General features: G+C 43.7%; 3 protein-coding genes across 3 annotated transcripts in view; 2 read left to right on the top strand and 1 right to left on the bottom strand.

Annotated features, from left to right (window-relative positions):
* slc12a1 (solute carrier family 12 member 1) overlaps positions 1-5,889 on the top strand; it is an 11,196-nt gene extending 5,307 nt beyond the window's left edge. Inside the window, exons 10-26 of the mRNA XM_056766158.1 lie at positions 60-211; positions 500-607; positions 708-831; positions 916-1,017; positions 1,191-1,346; positions 1,692-1,791; positions 1,869-1,980; positions 2,109-2,249; positions 2,341-2,447; positions 2,536-2,618; positions 3,278-3,406; positions 3,545-3,673; positions 3,750-3,861; positions 4,001-4,087; positions 4,176-4,311; positions 5,194-5,261; positions 5,342-5,889. Coding sequence (XP_056622136.1) covers positions 60-211; positions 500-607; positions 708-831; positions 916-1,017; positions 1,191-1,346; positions 1,692-1,791; positions 1,869-1,980; positions 2,109-2,249; positions 2,341-2,447; positions 2,536-2,618; positions 3,278-3,406; positions 3,545-3,673; positions 3,750-3,861; positions 4,001-4,087; positions 4,176-4,311; positions 5,194-5,261; positions 5,342-5,477 — 1,982 coding nt within the window. The 3' untranslated portion in view covers positions 5,478-5,889. The remainder of the gene's footprint in view (positions 1-59; positions 212-499; positions 608-707; positions 832-915; positions 1,018-1,190; positions 1,347-1,691; positions 1,792-1,868; positions 1,981-2,108; positions 2,250-2,340; positions 2,448-2,535; positions 2,619-3,277; positions 3,407-3,544; positions 3,674-3,749; positions 3,862-4,000; positions 4,088-4,175; positions 4,312-5,193; positions 5,262-5,341) is intronic.
* A 131-nt stretch (positions 5,890-6,020) lies between these two features.
* Positions 6,021-8,425, top strand: dut (deoxyuridine triphosphatase). Its single transcript, XM_056766160.1, has 7 exons — positions 6,021-6,388; positions 6,887-7,028; positions 7,357-7,448; positions 7,649-7,693; positions 7,801-7,875; positions 8,111-8,181; positions 8,306-8,425. Exons 1-7 carry the CDS (start codon positions 6,316-6,318, stop codon positions 8,360-8,362), a joined length of 555 nt encoding a protein of 184 aa, XP_056622138.1. The 5' UTR covers positions 6,021-6,315; the 3' UTR covers positions 8,363-8,425.
* Positions 8,426-9,479: 1,054 nt separating this feature from the next.
* Positions 9,480-18,019, bottom strand: part of fbn1 (fibrillin 1) — a 44,339-nt gene continuing 35,799 nt past the window's right edge. The window contains exons 47-66 of the mRNA XM_056766157.1: positions 17,665-17,781; positions 17,240-17,365; positions 17,033-17,152; positions 16,654-16,779; positions 15,860-16,012; positions 15,716-15,778; positions 15,508-15,633; positions 14,887-15,006; positions 14,370-14,492; positions 14,163-14,294; positions 13,952-14,077; positions 12,851-13,057; positions 12,643-12,768; positions 12,439-12,561; positions 12,258-12,374; positions 11,792-11,920; positions 11,582-11,701; positions 11,064-11,295; positions 10,764-10,929; positions 9,480-10,643 (exon numbers count right to left, since the gene is read on the bottom strand). Coding sequence (XP_056622135.1) covers positions 10,275-10,643; positions 10,764-10,929; positions 11,064-11,295; positions 11,582-11,701; positions 11,792-11,920; positions 12,258-12,374; positions 12,439-12,561; positions 12,643-12,768; positions 12,851-13,057; positions 13,952-14,077; positions 14,163-14,294; positions 14,370-14,492; positions 14,887-15,006; positions 15,508-15,633; positions 15,716-15,778; positions 15,860-16,012; positions 16,654-16,779; positions 17,033-17,152; positions 17,240-17,365; positions 17,665-17,781 — 2,921 coding nt within the window. The 3' untranslated portion in view covers positions 9,480-10,274. The remainder of the gene's footprint in view (positions 10,644-10,763; positions 10,930-11,063; positions 11,296-11,581; positions 11,702-11,791; positions 11,921-12,257; positions 12,375-12,438; positions 12,562-12,642; positions 12,769-12,850; positions 13,058-13,951; positions 14,078-14,162; positions 14,295-14,369; positions 14,493-14,886; positions 15,007-15,507; positions 15,634-15,715; positions 15,779-15,859; positions 16,013-16,653; positions 16,780-17,032; positions 17,153-17,239; positions 17,366-17,664; positions 17,782-18,019) is intronic.

Below are 18,019 nucleotides of genomic sequence, written 5' to 3'. Positions count from 1 at the left end.
TTCTACACACACACACCTGCATTTATAAATTGATGCATTTATACTCTCACTCTCTGCAGCTGCCACTGTCGTACGAGATGCGACTGGTAACCGTAACGACACAATCGATCTTGGAGCGAGTTGCAACTTCTCTTCAGCGTGTGATCTGGGGTACGACTTCTCAATCTGTCAAACCACCAAATGCGAGTACGGCCTCATGAACAACTTTCAGGTGAAACACACATAAACACGCACACACACACACACACACACACACACACATGATCCAACAGCACTGCAGGAATATGATTCCTTTTTGAGAAAAAGAGTCAGAAATCTGACATATGTGTCTGTCATGTCATGAGAGTAAGAGTGTGTCAAACTGAGATCAGATTTGTCTGGTCTGAAATCAGAAATCAATATAATTGAAGATCTCAACATCAACTCAAACATTTCTCATCACATTTACTCAAATCCAGATGAGTGTGTAGTATGTTGTGTAACACGTGTGTGTGTGTAGGTGATGACTCTGGTGTCTGGCTTTGGACCTCTCATCACAGCCGGAACGTTCTCGGCCACCCTCTCTTCTGCTCTGGCGTCTCTGGTGAGCGCTCCTAAAGTCTTCCAGGTGAGTCAACCTTGAGAAACACCACCAGCAAATAAAAGATGAATCCCCGTAAGATCAACTCTCAAAGTCTCTTTTACACGTGATGATTCAACTCAAACAGGCTCTGTGTAAAGACAACATCTACACGGCTCTCAAGTTCTTTGCCAAAGGTTACGGGAAAAACAACGAGCCAATCAGAGGATACGTCCTGACCTTCCTTATCGCTGTGGCCTTCATCCTCATCGGTAAAGAACAGATGATGTTTCATAGGAAGTGTGATGATGATGAGAATGATGATGTTTCACTCGTGGCCTTTGATGTGTTTTCAGCTGAACTCAACACCATCGCACCCATCATCTCTAACTTCTTTCTGGCCTCGTACGCTCTCATCAACTTCTCCTGTTTCCACGCATCATACGCCAAATCTCCAGGTTTCCATACACACACACGCATGCACACACACACACACACGTACACAAACACACACAAGCAGACACACACTCGCATGCACACAGACATAAACACACACACAGTGATGGTAAGGTGTGTGTTAAAAAGTGTCTGATGAAAGTGTTGTTGTTGTTGTTTTTGTTGTTGTGTGCAGGCTGGAGGCCGGCGTATAAATATTATAACATGTGGTTGTCTCTGTTTGGTGCTGTTCTCTGTTGTGCGGTCATGTTTGTTATAAACTGGTGGGCGGCACTTCTCACTTACGGCATCGAGTTATTTCTCTACATTTATGTCACGGTGAAGAAACCCGGTAAGAACACACACATGAGTTCACACAACATCAAACAAATATGACACACTTTCCTGTTCTTTTTGTTTACTTGTAGTTATGTTGATATTTTACATGTGCTTTTATTTACAGTCCTGTGTCTATTCAGTTTTGATGCTTTCATCACTAAATGTTTTTTTCCAAGTAAATAATTTTAGTGGCTGAACATAAACTTTTCATTTCATTTCAATGAAGAGAAATGTTTTAATAGTTTGATGATGATAGTTATTGTGGTGTGGAGCACATCACGTGTCAGTGAACACACAAGCACGTCGTCATGAACATCACAATGAAGACTTGTTGTTTGTTTGTTTGTTTTTCTGTCAGATGTGAACTGGGGTTCATCCACTCAAGCTGTGACGTTTGTGAATGCCGTGGACAACGCTTTGACTTTATTACGTGTGGATGATCACATTAAAAACTTCAGGTGACACACGGCAGATGAAGAGTGAATGATCTGTTGTGTAGACGAGGTTGTGAAGTCTGTGTGTGTGTGTGTTGTAGACCTCAGTGTTTGGTGTTGACGGGATGTCCCAGAAGCAGACCAGCTCTTCTGGACATGGCTCATTCATTCACTAAAAACTACGGCTTGTGTTTGACGTGTGAGGTGTTTGTGGTGAGTCTCAAATATTTGACACCAAATCTGAACAACCGACACTTGAAGTCTGTGATCATTTATTCACTTGTGTTCATCGCTCGTAATGATGATCCTGGACAAACAGGCGTTTATTTGTGTGTGTTCAGGGTCCCCGTGACAAGAGTCTGGCTGAAATCAATAGTGCCGTTCAGAAGAATCAGCAGTGGCTCAATGTACAGAAGCGTAAAGCATTTTACACGGCCGTAGCTGGAGAGAGTATGAGAGAAGGAGCAGAAACTCTACTGCAGGTCACACACTTGACATCACTCATCACACATTCACTGACATCTGCAAACTCTTTCAACACAACTGTGTGTGTGTGTGTGTTTGTGTGTGCAGGCATCAGGTCTCGGCAGAATGAAGCCAAACACAGTGATGTTGGGATTTAAACGTGACTGGAGAACTTCCAAACATCAGGAGGTTCAGAATTATGCGGGAATTCTGCAGTGAGTTTCATTTTAAACACACACACACACACACACACTCACACCTGTCTTCTCCTTAAACACATGCACGTCTCTGTTCTCCCCGCAGTGACACGTTTGATTTCGAGCTGGGGACGGTGATTCTGAGATTGAATCAAGGGTTGGACATCTCACACATTCTGAGAGCAGAAGGTAAGAGAGAAACACTCAATACCTCATTACACAATTCTTTATTACAGTCTTTATACAAAGACTTTATTAGCAGAAGATTAATCAATAAATCACCGCTGATAAGAACTCAACTCTGAACCCTTCTTCTGATAACATTCATATCGGACATCACATGATAACATGTTCCATCATCACACACATTCAAAGATTCCAAAGTTTACATCAAACTATGGACGCACCGATATGTACATTGTTGGCCGATAACGATAACCAATAATTCTTGAAGCCGAACACTGGAAGCCGATAACAGAAATATTGGCTGATATACAGTCTCTAAATATTGATTTAACATCTTCTGAGACTGAAACAAAAGGCAAAAGACTGCAGAGAACAATGTGACCATTAGTTTCATGTACCGAGCCCACTCGACACTAGTTAAACATTCTTTCTATATATTTTTTTAATAAGCAAATGACAGATGTTCTTCACGAGCAACCCAGAAATGATTTCTTTATAGTCACATGTCTCACCGTCTCAAAACAGACAACCGTTTGATTCAAATGTTCATTTTTAATGTTATCGGCCGATTAATGATAATACAATTTAGGCTCTGATATGACCATTAATGTATCGTGCATCCCTGCCTCAAACTGAATGTTGTGATGTTGTGTCACCGTCAGAGGAGATGGAGCGGATGATCATGGAGCAGCAGGCGCTGGAGATGGAGGAGAACGACTTTCAGCCTCAGGGACGAAAATGGTTCTTCAACAGGTCCAAAAAATCCTCCAGAACAGAGCTGACCAACAGAGGTAGAACAGATCAAGAGCACATTTCTGTGCTTTTAAGAACCTAACAGCGGCTGTAGTGTCACACACACACTGATCTCCGTGTCTGATCAACTTCACCATCAGTTCATAGCTCTTGAGAAAATCTCTTCTGTTCTTCAGTTTCTCTGGATGTTCCTCAAGCGTCTGATCTGGCAAAGATAAACCAGCGTCTGGTGGAGGCCAGCAGTCAGTTCAAGAAGAAACAAGACAAAGGAACAATAGACGTCTGGTGGCTGTTTGATGACGGAGGTGAAAGAAAATCATCATGACACTCACATCATCTTGTGTTGTGTTGACGTTGTGTTGATGTTGTGTTATTCTGCAGGTTTGACGCTTCTGCTGCCGCACATTCTCACCACACGCAAGAAATGGAGGAACTGTAAACTCAGAATCTTTATCGCTGGACAGTCTGATCGGATCGAACAGGACAAAGAAGAGTGAGATCACACACAAACACAGACATCAAGCACTTTTACATGTGTGTCCAGACTCAACATCACAGACGTACAACAGATCAAAACTGCTTCTCATCAAAGGAAAAGTGACTACTAACCTGTGTTGTGATTTGTCTGTCAGAATGAAGTTAATGCTGAAGAAGTTCAGGATCAAATGTGATGACTTCAATGTTATATCAGATATGAACATCAGGCCCAGCACAGAGAGGTACAACACTCACACACTCACACACACACACACAAGCTCACTTCATTCACTGTGTTATTCACTCTCTGTGTGTGTGTGTGTGTTTTAGCTGGAAAGCGTTCGAGGACATGATCGAGCCGTTCCGGATGCACGAGGGCTCAAAAGAGACGACACAGGCTGAAGCTTTGAGGAAAGAACATCCCTGGAAGATCACAGACTCTGAACTCGATGCCTTTGAGGATAAGGTACAACACAATCAACTGATGCACAATTAGAATGACATCATCACACATGTACATTCACATTTAGTCACTTAGCAGGCGCCTTTAACCAAAGTGACTTACAGAGAGTTCAGGGAGCAATAAATGATATGTCATACAGGAGCAATAACACAATAGGTTCTAACACAAAGTAACTAGTTTCAACAAAAGCCAGAACAACACATGTAGAGAGAGTTAGATAGTGAGTCACACGTATCGCATGATCTTATAACACATTCATGGGCAATTCCAGTGCTACGTGACATAAGAATTAATTTGTTACGATTATATGAAGATTCTGTTAATATTTCACTGAACCCTTGTTAAAAGAATCTAAACATTAAAAAATGTCAGTCTATGAACACATTTTCTATTTAAAAAAGGGAAATATAAATGTGTTATGGACGTTTTTTTGAATACGATATACTTTCTGTGAAATAAAATGCACAATCCTGAAGCAATAACACCCAATGAATGGAGAAGTGATGGCTCTTTATAGAACATCAAATAGTTACTTAATATTCATTTTCATGTGTCCATTTATGAGCAATATGTAGAGTTATGGATGTGACAATCCTTAAAATTACACTATGAAAAATCATGAACTAAAAATAAAACAAATGCTTTACAACTTTGAAGAGATATCTCACATGAATATTTGAAATCTGTGCTGTTACCATATTAAAAACAGCTTGTTAAAAAAACATTTGGCGAAAGGTGGACATTTTCACAGAACTGTCCTCCTGCAAACCCAAAGACTAGAATGACTCAATATTCTGTTCATCAGTGCTGAAGTATACAGTATGTGATCTGACAAGTAATGTGAAATGATCAAACAAGTGAATAAATGCTTCGGTGTCCATACAGACAGTCCTGCAGGTGCGTTTGAATGAACTTCTTCAGGAGAGCTCTCGAGCAGCTAAACTCATCGTGCTGTAAGTCCTCTTCTCTTCTGACTTTACTGTGTAGTGTGTGTCTTTACTCTCATGATGATGATGATGTGTGTGTGTGTCAGGAGTCTGCCCATCGCTCGTAAAGGTTCAGTGTCTGATCATCTGTATATGGCCTGGCTGGAGGCGCTCACAAAGAATCTTCCACCGACCGTCCTGATCCGTGGAAACCACCAGAGCGTCTTGACCTTCTACTCCTGAACCTGCTCAACAGAGACTTCACATCAATGCAAACACACACTTTATTATTTTTATATATACAAACATTGTGCTGTCTCTAGTCCACTAGTGTTGCTTTGCTCTGATTGCTCGTTTATATTCTGCTGCTCTCTAGTGGAGATGTGTAGCTATAGCAACAATTACATTAGATTTCTCTCCACAGCACAATAAAGTGTGAAATGATTCATAATGATCAATTAAAACATCACATGAAGTTCAGTTATCCTGATGTAAATATCTACACGCTTCATAATGATGTTTTCTTGACAATCCTGTTTATATTTCTGCAGCACTGATAAAAGATATATATATATGTCAAAGAAAATATCTCACGCTATTTTCAAGAATATTAAAGATTATTTATCGGTAATTAATAAAAACATTTTACAATTTCTCACCTGTATTTTATTTACAGTATATAGAGTTTATGGTAAGAATAAATCTATTTCTGTCATCAAATTGTCCCTTGGATGTGGTAAAGAAGTACACACACTATTGTTCGACATCATGATGATAATGAGGCTGATGACGCTAATGTCACGCACGCACATTAAAAGAATCGCTCATCAAAACCTTCATAAACCACACACCCATAATGTTTGTTTTCATGTGATAAACTATTACAGACACAGGAGTGTTAACTTAGCATCAGCTAAACCCTGAAGTCTCGGTTCACTTCCTCAGAAGTCACTTCACACGTGCAGTTCGTCTGATGTTCAGCAGGTGGCGGTCACGCGCTTAAGCTCGAGCGTCACACGAGGAGAAGAAGAGCTGGAGCTCGCGCATCATCAACAGAATAAGAGCGCTCGTGCTGTGAAAGATGTTAAAGAGTCGATTCTGTGTTTCTCTCGCTTATGTTTGCGGTGTAACGTTAAACGGACGCTGCGCTGCAGGTCAGAGTCACACAAACACAGATCATATATATATAGAACTCGTACATAATCTGCTGCTGTTGTAACTCTGGTTATTTTGCATCATATTTTGCATTTTATCCGCTAAAATCCGCTGCTTTCTGCACAGCGTGACCACAAGTAACTATAACGTCTGATATGTCATTTTACAATTTAAACGCCTGATATGTAATGCTATATTTGACGCTTATTTTTGTTTGTTGAATTAACAAACATTTACAGTATTAAAGAACATCGCTCAGGTCGGATACAGAACATGGACCTGAATAGAAAAGAACATATTTTTGACGTTTTTGTTCCGTATGTTGACAGGTTTGACGTCATCGCTCAGTTGTTTTGATTGGTCTACGCCACTAACTTTACCGCCAATTTCATTCTTTCAAACGCGCGCGTTCTCGTCTGCACACACATACATCCGCACTGTAAACGCACATTGGTCGTGTGGTTGAGCTCGTGAAGTAAAAATGCCGTGTTCTGAAGTCGCAGAGGCCGTTTCTCCACAGAAGAGAAGCAAAAGTCACACGAGTGGAGAAAACGGGGTGTTGAAATTCGCCAAACTGACGGAGAACGCCACGACACCGAGCCGAGGATCGAACCGAGCCGCGGGCTTCGACTTGTACAGGTGACACACACACGCGCGTTAAGTCAAACACATTAAATAAATTGTAGTGCATGGTGTGTTGTGAATGTTGTTTTGTTTTGCGTGCTTGTCCGTCCGTCCGTGTGTGCATGTTGTGTGTATGGAGCGTTTGTATGTATGTATGTGTGCGTGTGTGTGTCTGTGTTTTCACACTTGTCTTGTTTTTACAGGTATATAACTTTAATTGTTTTGTTTCTAGTCGGTCTGTCTCATGTGCAGCTGCTACGTAACAATGAAAATTGTAAAAAGCGCTACATAAATAAAGTTGAGTTGTGCCCTCGTGATTTGTGTGTGTTTGTGTGTGTTACAGCGCGTATGATTACAGTGTTGGATCGATGGATAAAGTTCTAGTGAAGACGGATATTCAGATCGCGGTTCCTCACGGTTGTTACGGCAGAGTCGGTGAGAGTCGATGTGTGAGAGTCGATGTGTGAGAGTCTATGTGTGCGAGTCAATGTGTGCGAGTCAATGTGTGCGAGTCAATGTGTGCGAGTCAATGTGTGCGAGTCAATGTGTGCGAGTCAATGTGTGCGAGTCAATGTGTGCGAGTCAATGTAGAGGTTTCTTTTAAAATAACTTGACGGATCGTGTTTGTGTTGTAGCTCCTCGCTCTGGTTTGGCTGTGAAACACTTCATTGATGTGGGAGGTGAGTGTGTGTTTCACGAGAGATCATCTAATATGTGTGTGTGTTTCACGAGTAATCATTTTAAGTGTGTGTTATAAACACACGTGTGTGTGTGTTGTGTTTTACAGCTGGTGTTGTGGATGAGGATTACAGAGGAAATCTGGGAGTTGTGCTCTTTAACTTTGGTAAAGAGACTTTTGAAGGTGAGATTTGACTTCTTCTGCAGAGCTGAAAGATCACACACAACATCACAATCAATCATCAGATTATTAACTGGATTGTACATGTTGAATATTTAACTTCAGCACAGTAACGGCCTGTTTGACAAATATTTGATATGATTTCACATTAGACCGCATCATTGTTGTCATGTGTCAGAGCGTGAAAGCTTCACCTCACAAGAGTTATGAGGGTTCTGACACTGTTTTGTGTTTGCAGTGAAGAAAGGAGATCGTATCGCTCAGCTCATCTGTGAGAGAATCTGTTACCCGGAGCTGATGGAGTTACAGGTGACGTGTCGTCTTCTTCTTCTTTACTCATCTGTCAAGAGCATCACGGCCATCATCGTCATCACTGTGAGCATAAGAATCATCTCAAACTGAATTTATATTGTGTGTATGTTTGTCATTTCAGACAATGGATGATACTGAGAGAGGTGCGGGCGGTTTCGGCTCTACTGGCTCAAACTGAATCAAACCCTTTCTGTGTTTTTTATATATGTGTGAATGTTAAATAAATGTTGTGCTACTGTTATTGTGTTTGTGAAAAGCTTTTCTCTAGTTTTGTTCTAATTCTTCGTCTAGAAGAGATCAATGTTCGGAGTCATTTATGTCATTTATGCAGAGACTTCTCTTAAATCAACAAAATGTAAATATCTTGTGCTAAAAATGATTAAGTGATTAAACACCTAAAACACCATTTTAACTTGAAAATGTCTCACTAGAGAATGATTAAAAATGTTTAGTTCTTTATGATGAATGAGATGAAAGTTGAATTGAACACTGAGAATAAATCAATCTTATAATACATTACGGTGATCACTCTAGGGGCAATCTTATTCTAAATCTATTTAAAATTTACTTTTATACACTTTCTTGACAACGAGTAACTGTACCATCAGGTGGCGCTACAGGACAAGAGATTTTAGAGAGGTCATATGACATGGCTGAAAGGAATATTATGGTTTGTTTTCGATGTAATGCAATTTGTACACATGATTTAATGTTCAAATTATTTTGTGGAACATATTTTCCACACACCGTGCCTGTTTGTGTCTCCTCTCAGAAAAGTGAGGTGTGCTCTGATTGGCCAGTTCACCAGTGTGTAGTGATTGGAGGAATACTGCAAGTGTGTGAGGAAAATGTTACGCCTCTTACCATATTTGGAACATCGGGTTCCTCTTCAATTGTACTGACAGGTACTCCACCTTACTTGTGTATACATTTGGGCGATCTTAGTCAAATCAGACCACCAACTGACGCTGATTTGAGGGGGTGTGATTACACCAGGCGTTTCATTCGCTTTTAATAAATAAATCACACATTTAATACAATTAAATCATCAGTGTCTGGACCTCGTCTATGTTGGGTCTACTTGTATATTCTCAAACATCAAGTACCGTGGTAATACCTCTCAGAACATGGCAGAATACCGCGGTATTTCAAGTGGTGTCCAGCGCTGCTGATGGACCTCAGGGTATCTGAACAAAACCAGCAAGAATGAAATGATGAAATGTGATGTCACGAGGAGTCTGACAAACATACAGATCAAACATCATTACCTGTTGTGAAAGACACGTCAGTCCCTGTAAAACCAGAACATATGATTTTATTGTGAATTTACAACTAAACCCCTCACAAGTCTGAGCACACAACAGAATGATGGACTTAGACACGGCACACATGTTCACACGCATGATGACGCAGGTGTGTGTGTGTATGTGCGTCAGTAAGATGTCAGTGCATGGATTTTCAGTCACAGAATGTGTATAAACACAGTTTAAGTAGTTGGTCATTATAATAAGCACCATTACAAACCCTTCCTTCCAGGGCTCCTATAGTTTACAAATGCTTTCGGAGAGTAAAAAGTGACACGGTTACAGTATAGACACACTTAAATTACATGTGGAATCGTCGGCAGGAGAGAAGAGAAAGGCTAGCGCGCAGTGGACGTGGGCCGAGGTGCGTTTCATGATTACTACAGTGCATTCATCTCATAACTAGCACCAGTTAAATACATCAGACTGTGCCGAAGAGAGTCCAGCGTCATGAAGCTGCGTCTGTCCGGGGTTCGCACCGTCACGAGACACCTCAAGTAACTCTTCCGCTAGTGCGATATTGATGTTGGCGAGTGCAGATATGCAGTATAGAGATATAAATCACGAGTGGACAGGCATGGGAACCCTGCTGAACGCTCAACCCCCTCTGTTCGCTCAGCGTATCGGCATACGTGCAGCTTCCCGTCCGTTCAGACTTCCATAGTGGATTAATATATTTTCTGAGCTTGAAGGCGTACGAGTGTATTTGGACTCTAAGCGTGTGTGATACAGTATGTGTTGTCTTTGAGCGCGGCTGTGACAGTCTGTCTGTTCGGTGACGTCCAATCAGTGCAGGAGGATCTGTACTTTCATGAGCAGAGCTTCTCCCAGCTGCCCACTGAGGTAGTCTCTGTCCCGCTGCTGTTCTTTCCTACCGTGCAGAGGAACGCTGCGGATCTGTAAATAATACACCCCCGGCTGGACAGATTTCTTTTTTGACACGTGCAAGTAGCTGATGCCATCTTTCTGGTTGATTTTAAAAATGTTGTCGTCGTTGCCATACTCAATGGTGTAGCGGATGTGCTTGGTAAGAGTGGAGAGCGCGGGGAGGAAGTCCATGATGTGATCTTGACTTTTAAGCGTGCTAATGTTCAAGTGGAATTGGAGAGTGTCGTCGATGTCCACACTGTCAAGAGCGCTCGGCTCCGAATCGTCCTGTGAACACACACAGAAGAACACACAGCCTTTCAAAATCAAGATCCTTCCTGCATGCACACACATTCAAACACCCCACTGTCGCTATCATGATTCAGCTGACACGTTTAGTGAGGGTACCTGCAGGTGTTCCTCTGTTCCGTTAAGGCCTCTGCGCTTCCGGCCTCTCTTTGAATAACCGTTTATCTTGCACTCGTAGCACGCCTCAGGTGAAAGAGCGTTCTCCTCTCCTTCAGCGTCTGGAGCCAGAGAAGAACTGCCCAGACCGACACCATTCACACAGTGTCTGAAACACAAACACACAAGCATCAGGACTGAAGGGGGCGCTAGAGTATTTGTATTCACACGACTGAGGCTGTAAACATGTTTAACTCAGATTCCGTTCATGTGTGCTCCATCAAGAAAGAGTTGGTCTCTCACCCCTGTCCCGCTCTCAGGTACCCTGTTGGACAGCTGCACATGAAACCCCCGTCTGTGTTAGAGCAGCCGTAATTGCAGGGGTTCTGAGATGAGCTGCACTCATTGATGTCCTGACAGCCGCCCATCATCTGCTCGAAGTTGAAACCCGTCGGACACAGACAGCGGAAACTGCCCAGCGTGTTTTGACATGAAGCACCGCCGCATACCTGACTGTTGTGACATTCATTCTCATCTGTAAACACACACAGGGGTCAGGGTGAAAGGTCAGCCGGGTTCCCACAACGCTGCTCCGCTGACCCAAATTGACAGAATTCCTGCCAAAGTCCGGCCGTCTCGCAGCGGCAGACAAGCAGAAGAACTGGACCTCGAGGTCACAGAACTTTATTCAGCACAGGAAAGGGCCAAGCTTCCAGAAACACAACATTCCAGAGCCCACACAACATGAACACAACCATCACATGCGTATATTGCTCTGGTCTGCAGATGACATGCACGGACGGACGGTGAAGGTGTCTTACCTACACACTGGTTCCACTGGTAGTGTTGGAGATAGCCTTGTGGACAGCTGCATCTGTAACCACCCACCAGATTCTGACAGCCGTGCTGACATCGATGATTCCCCCCACACTCGTCCATATCTTACACAGAGACACACACACATCACGTCAATCTACACAGAGCCTGATTCTCTTCAACAGTTTATCTTGTGTGTGTGTGTGTGTGTCTACCTTCACAGTGTTGTCCGTTCGAGTCGAGTGTGAATCCTCTCTGACACTCACAGCTGAAGCTGCCAGGGCTGTTCTGACACACTCCGTTTGAACCACACAGACCCGCTTCAGTGGCACACTCATTATGATCTGACACACACATGAATCTGAATTTGAGTCTGCTTTCTTTGTGATGTTGTGTAACTTAAGGTGCCTTGAGTGTACAGAGAAACACAACTGTTCTACATCCCACAACTGACAGCCGGGTCACCGTGACAAACTATGCTATTAAATCACTTTAGTATCACGTGAGCCCTGCCGTCTTTCCTTCAATGGTAGTCGCCGCATGGCATCACTGCTCATTTACATAAACTCTGATCAACATTTCATCAGTCGCAAATGTTCACTGAAAATGAAAATAAATGGTCACATTGTTGCAGCGAATGGCTCAGCGGGAGCAGAATGTGGTGTAAATGCCACGGCTCACCGATACACGCGCTGTGATGTTGTGTGAATCCTGGAGGACATTTACAGGTGAACCCACCGATGGTGTTGACACACAAGAACTGACAGTTGTGTTGTTTGGTGGAACATTCATCCAGATCTGAAAGAAATAGACGATCACTGTACCTCCGCAAACTCAAGTGTGTGTGTGTGTGGGCGTTTACCTCTGCAGCTCTTGTTGTCATCCTGTATGATGTACCCCCGCGGGCACGAGCACACATATCCCCCCTCAGTGTTCTTACAGATGAAGTTACAGGGTTTGGGAGCCTGAACACATTCGTCCACATCTACAGAACACATGAACATTTCAATCTGACACTGAAACATCACTCTGTGTGTGTGTGTGTGTGTGTGTGTGTAAGACTCACCCACACACTGAGTGGATGTGATGTCAGTTGTGTATCCTGGTTTGCACGTGCAGCTGAAGGAGCCCAGAGTATTTAAACACTGACCGTTCTTACACAGATTTCCCATCACCTTACACTCGTCAATATCTACACAACACGATGACACACATGAACACACAGCTACATTCATCAAATACCCAATCACACACTCTGTCCCGTGGGTTTGTACCCTGTCCGTCTGTGGTGTATCCGGGTCCGAGCGGACACATCTTCTTGTATTGTGTGGTTCCGGGCAGCGGGCAGAGCTCACAGTTTGGTCCCCAGCCGCGGCCTCCATCACAACAACACTCAGACTTCCTGACGCTGACACGACTGCTGGAACTCATCTGACACATGGTCTGAAGAACCTCCATGAAGCAAAAGCCCTGACGGTTATCTGACACACACACACACACACACACACACAAAGTTTGAAACAACACAACAGAAGTGATTTATATAGATCTGCAATCTGGAGCTTAAGGAAGACTTAGAGGTCAGTAATCATACAGTCCTGTCTCGTGATCTCAGCTGATAACAAGGGTTTAGTGCACAGAAAGACAGATATCAGCTACTTCCTCATGGTTTTCTGGGCATTGCTATCCACATATTTCAGCTGTAAACTCTTTCTGTATGTTACATTTATTCTAGGGATGTTCCGATACCCATTTTCCTTTCCCGTTTCTGATACCTGGGCCGATACCCACTACTGATCCGATACCTGTGTGTGTATCTGTGTAAACGGCTAGCCCTGTATTTATGGTGTGCTTCTGATGTATCCTTTGAAAACATAAACAAATACATACAGTGAACTGGAGTGATTTTTATCTGACAGACATTTGGCAATATTATTATTATTTATATAAATGTTCATAAGTGTTCATTCTTCTCTGTCCTCCAAGCCTTTGTGTAGCTATTGTGTTCTTAAGGGTGACGTGTGGCTGCTTTACTGGCTGATTGGTCAATTTTGAAATCTTGGCAAACAGGAGACATACTGCTGGTAGTGTGTTTCTTTTGTTTCTTTTTCGCTGATTGCTTGCTTGCGTGTCGGGACACAGCGACGCACACTTCCTGTGTTTGCATTCTGAGCAGCGAAGAAGAATTGGTTTCTGATTCGCAGTGTTAAACAAAGCTAGCAGGCATAGCTAGGTCTTTATTTAAGGAAAAGGTATCGCATCGGTACATGGATTCACATACTCACCGGTACCTTCGCCAGACTTTTTTGTGGTATCAGCGGCACACTAGAAAGTGTGTTACTGTCATGAGACGATGCTAGTCAACACACACTCACCCATACACTCGGTTCTGCTGGGACTGGGACTGAATCCTTGATCACAGATGCAGCGGTAACTTCCCACAGTGTTCTCACAGCGCCCGTTCTCACAGATGCCTGGTTTTACCGTGCATTCATTCAGATCTGCACACACACACACACACACACATGATTAAACAGAAGATGAATGTGTGTTTTGTATTGAACATCAGGACGGTGAGGCTCTCACCCACACAGCTGTCTCCATTGCGCTGTCTGGTGTATCCCGGTGAGCAGATGCACATGTGAGTACCAATCAGATTCTTACAGGTCATTCCTCTGGAGGCGCAGTCATCCAAACCGTCCTCACACTCGTTCTGATCTGAGGAACACAAACACAGCTGTATGTGTGTGTGGAAACACGTGGCTGGAGTGTTTATGATGTTTGTGTGTTTACCTTTACACATCCGCCCGTCTTCCCTCAGCACGTATCCCGCCGGACACTTGCATTCATACGATCCCAGTGTATTGAGACAGCGGAAGGCACAGAGCAGAGGATTCTGGGAACACTCATTCAAATCTGAAAACCGGTGATGGAGTTTTAACTTTCATGTGGTTTTGATGCTGCTTCAATAAAAATTTGGACATCATTTACTCATCCACGAGAATGTTAGTAACCCAACGACAGCGGTTCCTGTTTACTTGCAGTTTTTTTTTGTTCATGCAAGGGAAGTCAATGAGGTTCAGTGTTTGGTTAACAACATTCTTCAAAATATCTTCTGTTGTGTTCTGCAGAAGAAAGAAGCTCACGCAGGTTTGACATGACATGAGGGTGAATAAATGATGACAGAATGTTCATTTTCAGATGATCTTACCTTGTTTAGTCATCGCTTTGGTGCTTTTGATGGTCTATGCTTCACATCACGTAACGAAAGAACAACAACTGAGAGTGTCGGCTGTGTAACAAGTTTTACCTTCACAGGTCATCATGGGTCCGGGTTCAAATCCCTCGTCACAGCTGCATTCAAACGCTCCCTCAACATTTGTGCAGGTGCCGTTACCACACGGGTTCCCCAGCTCACACTCGTCTGTGTCTGAAAAACAAACAATAAGTTACTCTCGTAATCCCGCTTCTCTTTCATCATCTCGTGTTGGAGATCCACCTGTGGGAGAGAAGTTGACAGCTCCCCGATGGCCCAATACACTCACAGTGAGGTTCTGTAAGCCAGAAAAGGACGGTCACCCTCAAGGGTCCCGTAATCATGCACCTGGCAGCACTGACACACACACAGCTGCTGAGCGCATGCAGAGGGATGATCTTTGGGCCATCCTGACGCTATTCGACGGACAGACAGGCCCTTCTCTCTCACACTGGTCAGTGTGGGATTCATCAGGCACAGAGGAGGAAAAGCATACAGCAGCACCTTGGGTCAGTCCGTCCACCCCGAGGGTCAGGTACAGATGCCCTTCCCATTGCTGGATCTCCAACATGAGATGATGAACCTTTTACAGATCTTCATGCTACAGTCATCTGTCAGTCATATGTCAACATGCCGAGTCTGTGATGTGTGTCTGATTGTGAATGTAGATCTGACCTTCACAGTGAACTCCAGAGACGTCCAGCCGGTAACCGAATGAGCATTCGCAGCGAAATGTCCCGTCTGTGTTGATGCAGTGACCGTTGGTGCAGATGCCAGGATTCTCAGAGCACTCGTCCACATCTGAAACCCAACATCACTCTTCATCACCCGTCATCATCAGTCACGAGTGTGTGCAGATGAAGATTGAGAGTGTGACACTCACCCACAGCAGACTCATCCACATCCACCCTCTTCCCAGGAGCGAAACACAGCGCTGTGAACCCCTCTGAAACACAACACACGCTCATGATCACAGGAGAACCGCAGGAATCACGTGTGTGCGTGTGTGTGCTTATACTGTACTCACCCTCATCCTTGCCTGGGCAGATCTCACAGGGGTCACCCCACCCCTGACCCGGCATAGCACTACAGCAACACAGTCCTTTAGTTGTGTTGAGAGGCTTCGGTGCCAGACAGCGTCCGTTCTCAAACTTAGTGTAACAATAATTCACACGAATATCTATGTGAGTGTGTGTGTGTGTGTGTGTGTGTGTGCAGGAGAAAGAGAGAAAATACTTGTGTTTATACACTGTGTCATACACCTTCAGTCATCAGCTGAAAACGAAAGCGTTGTACAATAAATATTCTTCACATTCTAGAACAACACGTGTAAAGTTACAACATACAGACACGTGACAACACAACAGCGTGTTAGTGTGTGCGCTCTTGAGAAAGAGCTGAGGGGCTGTTGCTGTAATTCCCTGAAGCCTGTTTCTCATTTGCAGAAGCTTTTCCACCCTTACACACACACACACAAACACACACACACTAACCTGCATAAACACAAATACACACACACAGTAAGGGAAACACCCTGTTCTGTCCACAGAATCAGAGAGACAAGACAGATGGAAAGTTTGACACATAAGTAGAAAACACATGCACGCACACACACACACGCACACACAGCCTTGGGGTTGTAATCTATATTATTTCTGATGTCACACATTTCCACAAACATTATTCACCCAATTAAACAGAACAAGCTTTACAACTGTTGCACTTCCCAAGATTTGTGTTTTTAGACGAACAGTGACAGGATGTGTGTTGCTTTAGACAGGAAGTGGTATGGAATTCTGGGATTGGTCTGCAATAACTCACCCACACATCTCTTTCCAGATGAGGACAGCTGAAATCCCTCCGGACAGTCGCACCTGAAGCTTCCTGGTGTGTTCAGACACTTGCCAAAGATACAGATCTCTGGAGTCGGAGAGCATTCATCGATATCTGAGCACACACGCACACGCACATTAACACCTTTCATGTCCTCATCATATGAGCATTGTAGTGGAGTAGGCGGGGCGAGACCGTGGTTCGAGTTGTGCGCACACCGGCTCGAATCACGTAGGAGATCGGGAGCATATAAAAGGAAAGAGCCGCCGGCTGTTACTTTATTAAATGTTTGAAATGTCTTCCGGTTCCTGACTCCTTCCTTCCCTTTTATGGAGATTTATTACAAGCATTAAGACTGAACTCTCACCTTCACATCTTTCGTTCTCCAGGTAATATCCCGGAGGACAGATGCACCTGTAGGATCCGTCTTGATTCTGACAGGTTCCAGGTCCGCAGGTGCCAGGATTGATTAAACACTCGTTGATGTCTGTGAGGACGGACATGAGAGCAGCGTGAGGAGATTTCTTCTCTGCACACAGACACGTGAATGAGGTTGAGCGGGTTTGAGTCTCACCTACGCACGTTCTGCCATCAGGAGAAAGTTTATATCCGTCCAGACACACACACACAAATGAACCCACAGCGTTGATGCAGTTGCCGTTCCTACACAAGCCTCTGACCGACGTACATTCATCTAAGTCTAAAGAGCAAACAGAAAAACATCCAGTGACATCATCAGCTCTCAGCACTCTTCACTGGTTATTAATCACATTCATTCATTCACTTTTATGTATAAAGCAATTTTAAACGTCACATGCAGGCCAAACTGCTGTACAATCAAGAAACACTTCATTAAAACACTTAAAAACAATTCACACATTAAAACAACACACAGGTGAAACCCACATCCTACTTACAACAGAAACTTACCCAACCTTTTACAGGTGAAAGACAATGTGTGTATGTGTGTGTGTTGTAGGTGCATGTGTGTGTGTGTACCGATGCAGTCATTGTTGTGTGACAGCTGGAATCCAGGGTAACAGAGGCAGTTGTAGGAGCCCACAGTGTTCTTGCATGTTCCATTACCACACGGCTGCCGCTCACACTCGTCAACATCTGAACACAGAGACAAAACAATCACACACTCAAACAATGAGAAACTAAAACAAGCAGATAAAGAGACAGACCGACAGCATCAGAGAGAGAAAGAGACAGAGAGTGAGTGAGTGAGAGAGAGAGTGTGTGAGTGAGAGTGCGTGAGAGAGTGAGAGTGTGTGCGTGAGAGAGAGTTAGTGAGAGAGAGTTAGTGAGAGAGAGTGAGTGAGAGAGAGTGAGTGAGTGAGAGTGCGTGAGA

This window comes from Triplophysa dalaica, chromosome 14 (assembly GCF_015846415.1).
Source record: "Triplophysa dalaica isolate WHDGS20190420 chromosome 14, ASM1584641v1, whole genome shotgun sequence".
Classification (NCBI taxonomy): Eukaryota; Metazoa; Chordata; class Actinopteri; order Cypriniformes; family Nemacheilidae; genus Triplophysa; species Triplophysa dalaica.
The sequence above is the reverse complement of the archived record's forward strand: the minus strand, read 5'-3'. Positions and strand labels throughout refer to the sequence as shown.